Source organism: Volvox carteri, assembly GCF_000143455.1.
Source record: "Volvox carteri f. nagariensis unplaced genomic scaffold VOLCAscaffold_20, whole genome shotgun sequence".
Classification (NCBI taxonomy): domain Eukaryota; kingdom Viridiplantae; phylum Chlorophyta; class Chlorophyceae; order Chlamydomonadales; family Volvocaceae; genus Volvox; species Volvox carteri.
The window spans coordinates 1227747-1238181 of NW_003307563.1; the positions used below are offsets into that span (position 1 = coordinate 1227747).

The 10435-nt window shown below is 50.4% G+C and overlaps 1 protein-coding gene across 1 annotated transcript; it reads left to right on the forward strand.

Annotated features, from left to right (window-relative positions):
* Positions 1-2078: 2078 nt before the first annotated feature.
* VOLCADRAFT_91294 (uncharacterized protein) lies at positions 2079-3966 on the forward strand (the record flags this gene model as incomplete). The annotated part of the gene is made up of 3 exons (XM_002950724.1): positions 2079-2675; positions 3118-3897; positions 3934-3966. 3 exons carry the CDS (start codon positions 2079-2081, stop codon positions 3964-3966), a joined length of 1410 nt encoding a protein of 469 aa, XP_002950770.1.
* Between the last annotated feature and the right edge of the window lie 6469 nt (positions 3967-10435).

A 10435-nucleotide genomic window follows, 5' to 3' on the forward strand; every position in this document is an offset into this window, starting at 1 on the left:
GGGGTAATGGCGCCCGTGTCATCGGTCGCCGCTGGCAGCAACATTGCCGATGCATTACCGACAACAGCACCGCCGTCCCAAACGCCTTTATCAGGAAAAAATTTAGACTTATCTTGCTGTTTTTGTGTTTGTTCGGCGTTCAAGTCGTTGCCTTTTGCGTGTTTGTCTATGGAAGGACCGGTCATACATTCTGCTATGCCGCGTTGACTCACGGGCTTGACCTTCTTACGGCCCCTCATATCTATTTTATGATCGATAATACTAAGTTCTGCACACTACGGAGCAATCTGGCAGCAATGGACGTTTTTGGCTGAAGGAATGAAAATGTACGGATCGGCCTCACTTTGTTCCTTATTTCCAAAGGGCAAAAAGGCTTCTTTATTCCTTAAAAGTAATATATTACTTAAAAAAAAACACTGGCCCCCAAGCCCAAGAAGTACTGCAGAATCTGCAGGAAGTTGGGCCACTCAGCCCGCAGAATAGGCATTGTGTATTCCGGAAAGTCTGGTGCAGAAGGCCTTCATGGATATTGTGATTCGGACTATGCGAGCTGCGTGGATACAAGGCGGTCTACCACCGGCTATGTGTTTTTGGATGCTGGTGGTGCTGTGAGCTGGTACAGTCGTTTACAACCGACAGTTGTTACGTCAACGGTTGAAGCTGAGTACATGGCAAGTGGAGCGGCGACAAAGGATGCACTTTGATTTCGTTATTTGTCGCGTGACTTGCAGTTGGGTTTGTCGTCTGTGCCTATTAGGGCGATAATCAAGCGGTGATCAAGATCATCAACAGCCCGATCTCGTCGGTTCATTCGAAGCATATTGACGTGCTGCATCACTTTGTTCGTGAGCGTATGGCACTCGAAGAGATTGAGTTTTCGTATTGCAAGTCCGCGGACGTGATAGCGGATGGAAGCCACATGGAAGACGCTGCCACTCCCGCAGTCCAAGAAGTGCTGTAGCGCTATGCGTGTGCGCTGATGGGTTGCAATATGCCGTTCTAGGAGGTATGCCTGCATGGGAGTGTTGTGGAATAGTGTCAGTTTCAGTTCAAGTCCAGTTAGCCCTCTTTTGAACTAGTTTTAGGACAAGCCGTACGATGTGGACGACTTGTCCGCTTATGTATCCATAAAGCTCCTGCTGAGAGCTGAGTAAGTTATCCGCCTAACTACGTGTAACAAATCGTGCTCAGTCAACTTGCGATTTTTTTGTCGCGCGGGCCTTTTCTACGGACATCCATGCACATAAACCGCAAGTAAGTCGCTCCTCAAAATAAAATGCAAGCGGCAGTCATCATTGCCTTGTTACTGAAACTGCCCTTATAATCTCGAATGTAATTAAGGCCACGTTCTGATAAAAATAAGCCATTGCTCGTTGACAGACGGCGACGAAACTAGCCAGCGTAACGAAGGTGACGGTTCGGAGATAGAGTTTAGCGCGAGATAGACGGGCTTGGCATGTTTTCTGTTGTTGATTGTGTTTTTATAACATAATTTTGGCTTGCAATTACTTGTTGGAAATATGCAAAGGAAGGGAATGGCGCTTCAGTTCTGAGAGAATATGGAAAGGTCAGAGCGCGATGTCAGTCCAGCGAGTAGAGATAGGAAAAGCCATTTCACAATCTTGCGCAATACGGAGTATAGAAAATCATGGTTTGCAAGGTACACCGCAACGATTGCTTGAAGTAGTACATGCGTACGCTTTCTATACGCGAGCAAAAAATTACGAATTATCATGGACAAGTTCGCATTTTACAAAGTATATGTCGTGAAACAGCAGTAGATATAGTAAACATATACTCTTGTTTGTTGCATTTAACAACCAGTGTGTACTTATGCCCATGCCTTGGCAAGCACAAAACCGAGCCCAGTGCAACCCCTAGCTCGAAACTGTATGTACAGCGAGTTAGCAACGCCAACACCTGCAGTGACAGCAATACAAAAAGCAAGCAGGAACGGCTTTCATATCTCCACAACGCATCTTCGCCTGAAGGCGCGCGCGTGTGCGTGAAGTGCGTGCGTGCAGACTTTTAACCGTATGTGCATAGCAGTTCCCGCACCCGCCCTGCTGGCCCCAACAATGGAGGATTCAGAAACTCGCACGTCAACTTCGCAAACATGTACTCACAAACATGGGCCAGGAATTCGTTTAGCTGCGCTCGTGTTATTACTTGTTGCCAGCCAGCAGTCTGCTGGGGTCCGGGCAGTCAGCCGGCTAAGCCGAAAGCTTACGACGGCGGTGCCGGTGGGGATTGGTCCCAATTCGAACGTTTATCGCAAAGCCGAAGCGTACCTGGACGGCTTGTTCGCTGACTACGGGACGGCAAAGGCGACGCTTGGCGCCGAAAACTTCAAGAAGAGCAACGTTCTTGTCGTTTATGTGTGCTATGACCGTGCCAACCTAATTCGGTCTACTCTGACTTCGTTGCTGATGAGCCAGGGCCTGGAGGAATACGACCTGATGATTTCGCAGGATGGCCTTGGGGGCCCTGGGACTCCGTATGTCCTCGATGTCGAGGTCCAGGAGACGCTTAACGCCTTATACGTCCATCATGAAGTCAATCTCTGCACAGGCCTTCACCACTACTTTGTTAAGAGATTTGCGTTTGACATCATGGGTTACGAATATCTGCTTGTTGTTGAGGAGGACAACGCGCTGCACTACCAGGCGCTGCAGGTGTGCATAACTACTTTATTTTATGTTCTTAATGATTTATAAGTGTATTTTGTCTCATTATAGTAACTTCGCTTCTATCTTCAACGGGCGCCCGGGGCCTATCTGATCCACTTGCTTTCCTGCACTTAAGGAAACATTTTTGCAGGGCATGATGGATTGATAACATTATAACGTTTAGATTAAACTAAGACACTTGCTGATACGGCGCGGTAGTGGGTTGTGGGTTTCCTCTGGCCTTTGTCGTCTGCTGTAAAAAACATTCGATCGCACCCTGGTACAATAGAAAGCGACGGTCCCTAACTAACGTACAAGGGTGCGATTTTTAAATGATCAAAAATTTACAGACGGTGCCTCCTGTCGCCGCCATATCACGTAATGCATTTCTTAGTTATCTCCTGTCTACAAGGGTTCCTGTGTCAAATCTCCTGTGGTCATGCTTCAGAAGCGCCTGCGCTACCTTGCACATCTGATTTGCACGCAGTTCCTGAAAAGCATGTTGGATTTGTCGCTGGAGGAGAAGGAAATCGGGCTTGTCAGCCTCACCGAATTGGATAACTCACTGCTCGTGGACGAGTCCCGATACAACAGTGCCGTCCTGCGTGCTGCTGTTCAGGATGGTCACCTTTGGGTGTTTGGGGTCCACAAGTCGCGGTACGATGCAGTTAGCAAGCACCTGTACGACTACTACAAGGTCATCAAAGGGCACGACTACTCTCTTGCGCATGCTCCACCACTGCACGACGCGATTCGCGCCCTGCATAAGGAAAAGGGTTTCCCGGAGGGCATTCCCCTGTCTCAAGACGCGTTCTTCGTGCACAGCCTTCTGATGGAGGGTTACAGCAGGCGCTACCTTTCACTCGTGCGCCTGACACAGCCCATGGGCTGGATGGGTCTGCATCTCAAGCAGGACCCAGCCCAATTTTATATGAAGTATGGTCAAGGCATGTATGAAGGTACCATTGCGGCTAAGGCGTTTGAGGTTGCCAAAAATCCGGAGGAGCTCGAAGAGCTAAAGAAGGACGCAGCCGCGCGCCTGGACGTAATCTACCAGCAATATCTTGGCCGTGCAGTTGAGCTTCCGACGTCTGACAGCGTTGTGCTACGCCTTGTGGTTGGCAGGATGAATGGAGTGGAACTGGTGCGCGACATTTTGAACTCTGCAGAACATCGTCGCCGGATGAAGGTGATGGTGGGGACCCGAGGGAGGAGGCCGAAACGACAGGTGCGTGTCCCAACAGCCACGCACGAAACCGGACAGCAACCAGAAGCGCCCAGCCCCGCCATTGGCTAACACACCAGGGGTAGCTATAGCTGGTTGTATTGTGATTTGGCCTCGCAATGCCCTTGATATTGAAGTGCACCTTAAATACGAGCAATGCATTGTACCACATTGACACATTAAGAGTCAATGTGTTTTTTGGCACTCGGCAGGGATTACTGTGTGATTAAATATTTTCTATCTGCTTCTAGAGGACCGCCAGTGGCGGCTGTTAGGGCTGGAGGGTAGGGAACGCAGAGGGTTGGCGTGTGACGGCTACAGGAACGTAATTTCTTTCTGACGCGTGTGCTTGTGCAGCAGGGGAGATAGATGCAGCCGCTGAAACACAACGCGGTCGGTCCAATTAATGAAGCCGTTGAGCGTCCAGCTAGGCACAACGAACATGAAGATGCAATGTTCGGATGGGCGATGGGTTGGTAAATGACATGGCATGTCATTGTATGACGACCAACGGATGGATGGATGCATGCATGGGCGGCGCCCCCTCGCCTGTATAACCTAATCCAAGCTAGAGCTGCCTCCGCTTGCCACCGCGTGCGTTGGCGGAGAGATTGTCAAAGCTCATGCAGGGCTGCTGTGTGTCTACCCTGCAGCAGCAGGGTAGTAAGGCAGGGTAGTACCTGCCCATGATGTAGCATCCGTGAAAAATAGACAATACCTAGGCAACGTTTACTTGCTTTATGCGTATATTCATTATTTCTTCTTGCGCAAAAGTGGGGGCGGACGCGGCCCTACCTACTCAGCAATTTCTACCTACCTGCTGAGTTTAAATGCCATGTACGTACAGAGACGTGGGCAGGTTGGCCTTGCGAGGGAGCACGTGGCAGATGTCACACGGCGCGGCGCGTGGCGCGTGACATCTGCATGCTCTGCTGGTCATGCAAGTTAGATAGGGTGAAAATCTGATTACACACCCCTGTAGCGCATCCTGCGTGCTACATAACAAGCCGCAGTTTGTTTATTGACGGTGAGCGCGCGCGCGTTCACCAAGTAAGAGCGTGAGCACACGAATGCGCATGCGGCGGTATCCTTCTGTGCTTGGCGTCATCATCCGCTGCACGCCCAACCAGGCAAGGTGGAACTTATTACGATTGACGTTTATCTACTTTGCATTTCAAATGTCTCTGTGCAACTGCGTGTGCTATTGCATTGAACATAGAGACAGTGTAATCCATAGCATACCACTGTGTGATGTGCAAACACGCGCGTGCGTGCTGGTATGTTTGCACGTATGAGGTCGGGCCCTCCCGGCACTGCCAAGACACAACCCAGGGAAAGATTCGCGAATTATAACACGTGTTTTTTTATAGCACCACAAGACGTTCAAGTTGCCGCAGCCGTGCAACTCACATGCTTGCGTGTGCAGCGGCGTATCATGCAGATATACGTGTGCATTATTATCACATACTTTATTCCTCTTTGCACGTCCACAGGAAATCGGTGTATGTGGTTATATTAGGCGAGGCCGGCAGGGTAACGGATTTATCGTCGTATCCCTGCCTGCATTGCAACTATGGCATGTGTGAAAGCAAGTATGTAGTCGCCATGCATGCTTGAGTCCCCGCAGGGCTGCGTGCGTTTTCAGATGGTTCATGCTTTCTAACGTTCTGATGTTGTTGGAGTAGCTACTCTACCAAATGTTATTCATCATTCAGCTAGCCAACCCAGCCAGCCAGCAGCAGCAGTAGATTATTGTGCATGGCTGGGTCCGGGTTTACGTAGCTAGGGTTGCCGCCGTGCAATCATGGCGCGTTTAGGATTATTGTATAAAACGACGTTAGTGGTCCTTCATCAGGGACAGTAGTTAAAGATAGCTGCCGGTGATAGCCCCCACTTATCATTCTCGCTTGCTTGCGGAGCCGGGGCAATAATAGGATGTCTATATACCAGCTGGTTGGCGTGCGTGCGGGTGCTGCTGTTGAATGGTTTAAGCTTGCGTTGCTTATTATGACTCATTTCTGCCGTGCGTCACAACCCGCACGAGCAGATGGATGGATGCATGACTGTCGGCATGTGGTGGGGTGGGCATGCATGTCGTGCATATGTCGTACGTATGTGGTACGTATGCACATTGCAGGATGCATGTATATGCTTCGGGTATATCATGGTGCAATAAGGACGAGGATGGCTGGTGAAATTTCTGTCGGTCGGCACCGCAATAGCTATCTCTCTTTAATGCGCACATCCATACAGCGACTCCGTCGCCCGTTTATTGCTGCGATACGTGTATATTACGCACGCGTACATAACACGCAGCATAACAAGCAGGATAGACAATCAACGCACATGGCCAAAGGGAGCAGCAGCCAAAAGCAAGCGTACATATGTGGCCTGATAATCGGTCGAGCCTGCCGCTCTGGCCATGCGGGCAGTCAAGCACCTGGAGGAGGCTGGCATCTACGTCGGGCAAACACCCCATGGGTTTCGCCATGGCACCGTCCAGGCTGCCCGGGCCGCCGGCGCCTCCCTTGAGGACCTACATGCCTTAGATGCCCAGATTCGGAGCCCATGAGTACTTCATCGCTACGCTAATGACAACCGGCCGACTTACATGCTTTATGTGTGTGTGTGTGTGTGTGTGTGTGTGTGTGTGTGTGTGTGTGTGTGTGTGTGTGTGTGTGTGTGTGTGTGTGTGTGTGTGTGTGTGTGTGTGTGTGTGTGTTACATGGTTGGGGGTGCGTGACCCCATACCTGTAAGACTACCCATACGAGCCGAAGGCCCAGGGGCAATAGTACAACGCCTAAAGCCACGGAGGAAAGGAAAACACCGCACATCAGCCCAGACTAGCGTCCATTGGGGTAATTGAGTTTCGGTGAGCCCACATACGTTCCAACATCCTCGCAAGACGTGCGGGTTCCCATTTCATGGCCTCCAACATGCTCTGTTGATGATCGGATCCCTCTTCAGCACGAATATCATTATAGGCTGGGCATTCCAATAACACGTGTTTTCATCCTCGATTCGGCTATTAGTACCACAACAGTGGCAAAACCGCTGCCCCCTGGGGACATGGTACTTGGCCCTTCGTGCTCTGTTTGCCTCCAAAGCCCAGCAACATAAACGAAACTGCATTAGCTTACGATGTGCTATACGAGAAATGAAAACCTTAGCATGTGTTGGCCACATGACGGCTGCGGCTCCCGAAAAGGGCATCCAGTGCTTATACTTCGCCATTTGCACTCCCGGTTGCTTCCCATCTGATGGGTACTCCTCTGGCAAGACAGTCAGACGCGTATGGTCCCAGCCGCTCATCAAACGCTCTCTTAGTGCCGTTATCATCGCTCCTTCGGGTAGAGGTCTACTCAACAACCAGTCAACACGCTCCTTTACCCCCACGACTTCTTGCGGTATTCCGCTCAAAATGTTGCACTCCAAGAAGGAAAACAGTCGTAACATTGAGATTCCCCAACCCTCCCATTCCGGGTTGGTCAGGGCATCGGTTATCTCCTGCCGTAAAACTGCATGAGCAATGGATCCCAGTTGCCTTTGAAGGTGGTTCCAGAAACGGAGGATCTGCTTCACCATGTAATATTGTAAGGGGAGTTCAGCCAGCTCCGCATACAACAGCCTGTGGGATGGCCGTGCCGTCCCCACTACCTGCCTCATGAATAAATTTGTTGTATCCTGTATGCTTACTGTTAAGCTCTAGGCTCGGTTGCCTAACGGTCAGATGCCGGTCCGTTCAGTTCGAACACTGCTGTTATTAACTAATACCTGTTTGCACCCGCTGCCGTTGATAACAGGTTAAACTAATACTGATAATAGTTTATTGGCGTCTTGCGACTACTGCTAGTCGAGTTCGCCGTCCAAATGCCGCACTGCTGCGGAAGTTAATACCGGCGTATGGGCGGGGGCTTTACCTGCGTAAAGCTGGAACCTGCGTTCCTGGTTCGCCTGCTTCACCGGGCGAGAATAGTTCCTGTGGTCAACTGAACATCGCACCGCCCAGTCGTACTGGGAACTTATCGGCGCGGGGCCCAAGTGGAGTCACTGATGACTTTTTATTCTTTCCACTTGTCTCAACCGGTATCTTTCGATACCACCATCTATGGTTGTGTCATCTTAAGTATATTACAAGTCTGGTATCGAGACAGGTTCCTCACGGACCAGTCTCGTCCCTGCATCCGCTCGCTTACTCTAACGTGCACTGGAATGGACCCCACGTCGGCAATGGCAATTTCTCCTGCGTTTGAAGACCCAGGTTCGCTAGCTACTTTCGTTACGGACTTCGGCGACGCAGTGATTGCCGCCGCGGCCACCGCGGGTTGGTGACTAGTCCTGCCCGTAGTACTACTAGTATTTTCAGTTTATTAAATCTGTATTTTGACTATTTCTAGACTTGCAGGCCCTCCCGCCATGGTAGGCGGAGGGCATGTTCGAAGCCTGTTTGAAGGATAGCGCAGTCCAGCTGCAGATTTTATTCATGAGGCAGGTAGTGGGGACGGCACGGCCATCCCACAGGCTGTTGTACACGGAGCTGGCTGAACTCCCCTTACAATATTACATGGTGAAGCAGATCCTCCGTTTCTGGAACCGCCTTCAAAAGCAAGTGGGATCCATTGCTCATGCCGTTTTACGGCAGGAGATAACCGATGCCCTGACCAACCCAGAATGGGAGGGTTGGGGAATCTCAATGTTACAACTGTTTTCCTTCTTGGAGTGCAACATTTGGAGTGGAATACCGCAAGAAGTCGTGGGGGTAAAGGAGCGTGTTGACTGGTGGTTGAGTAGACTACCCATCAGATGGGAAGCAACCGGGAGTGCAAATGGCGAAGTATAAGCACTGGATGGGGCTGCCCTTTTCGGGAGCCGCAGCCGTCATGTGGCCAACACATGCTAAGGTTTTCATTCCTCGTTTAGCATATAGTAAGGTAATGCAGTTTCGTTTATGTTGCTGGGCTTTGGAGGCAAACAGAGCATGAAGGGGCAAGTACCACGGGTAATGTAACCTGTGGATGACTTCCAGCACGGGCAACCAACAAAATGTCACCTATGTTCTTCCTTATAAAAGGAATGCTTTGGCAACTTAAAAATAAGCATGTTTACAAATTTTCTTGGCCGGTAATTACATGTGAAGACCACGTGATTACGGGTAAACATGAATTTACGGGTGAAAGTGCTCCTCCAACTGCAATGCCCCGATAACTTCCTGCCACCAGCGGGTCACCCTTCTTAAAAAATTGGGGATACCACCGTTTTGGTAAACTGCTGTGGAAAGTCACCAGCTGGTGCAGTTGCCCTGATGTGCTCTAACAAAACGTGCAGCACTGGGACGATACAGTTCACCTCCGTTCCCTGCGTGCATGTAAATATTGAAAAAACGAGCATACATGTTGACACGCATAGGGGTGTTGAAATGGGAGGTGGCCCCCCATCTTGTGGACGGTGTAGGACGTGATTATAGCAATTTGCGAGCTGACCAGGAACTAAGCTGTGGCGCCGTTGATCCGCTAGATTTGGTTGGATGCTGGTGGTGAGTTGCTGAACCCAACGAATACATTCTGAAGTCGGATAGGGGAATGGATTAGGGTGCCCCTCTCGCAGGGGAGAGCGGGGAACTGCCTCGGGAAAGGGGGCCGCTGGTGAAGCTATACCACCCTGTAACATCATACGCACATAGGTCAGGCACTACTGGTGAAGCACACACTGATGCCCCGGAAGTTCCCGGATGGAGACCTGTCAAGGTCGAAAATCCTTCCCATGGTGGAAGGTAAATGTGCTAAACCAGAGATTCTCTGAAAAGTTGGCTAGGGTGACTGAATGAGGGTGGCCCGACATATCGGGGAAGGCAGGGTCTGCCGGGTAGCGGCCGCAGGCTGAAGATACGAACCCCCTGTCCCACACGTTACACTTCATCCGCATACTACGCATAGTATACACGCGCACGTCCACACACAACCCTTCGCTGCTTCTTTCGACGTACTACGGCACATGAAAAAATCCAACAGCGCAGATAAACATTAATAACATAGCCAAACACAGTCAAACAGAGACACAAGCAGCGAATATTCCAATCCTGCTGCTTTCATTCCTGCGTCACTATAGTGTACCGACTTACTTATTCGTACAGCGGCCACTTTCTTAGAGTTGGGAACACAACAAATGCAGGGAAGGGAGATGATCCATGCATGCCTCATCAGAATGAGAGTTTATCTATTGTTTTGAGTCCCCGCACTTTATTCACTGCTTTGCCTCGCTCCTTCCATACCTAGCAAGGGCGGCACAGGACAACACTGCCTGGATGGCGGTTCCATGCCTAGCCGAGCATTGACAAAATCCTGCTGCTGCTGCTGCTGCGTGTCCTACCTTCAAGAGCGTCGCAAGACAAGCATAGCATAATCCTCCAGCGTCTGTCGTACATACAACCCTTCGTTCTACGCATGCACTACTAATAGACCCACAAATGTGGTCACACACCCAACCACGTAACACACGCACAAACACATATTATACCCTAGTGCACTGCTGCGGCTGGGCATT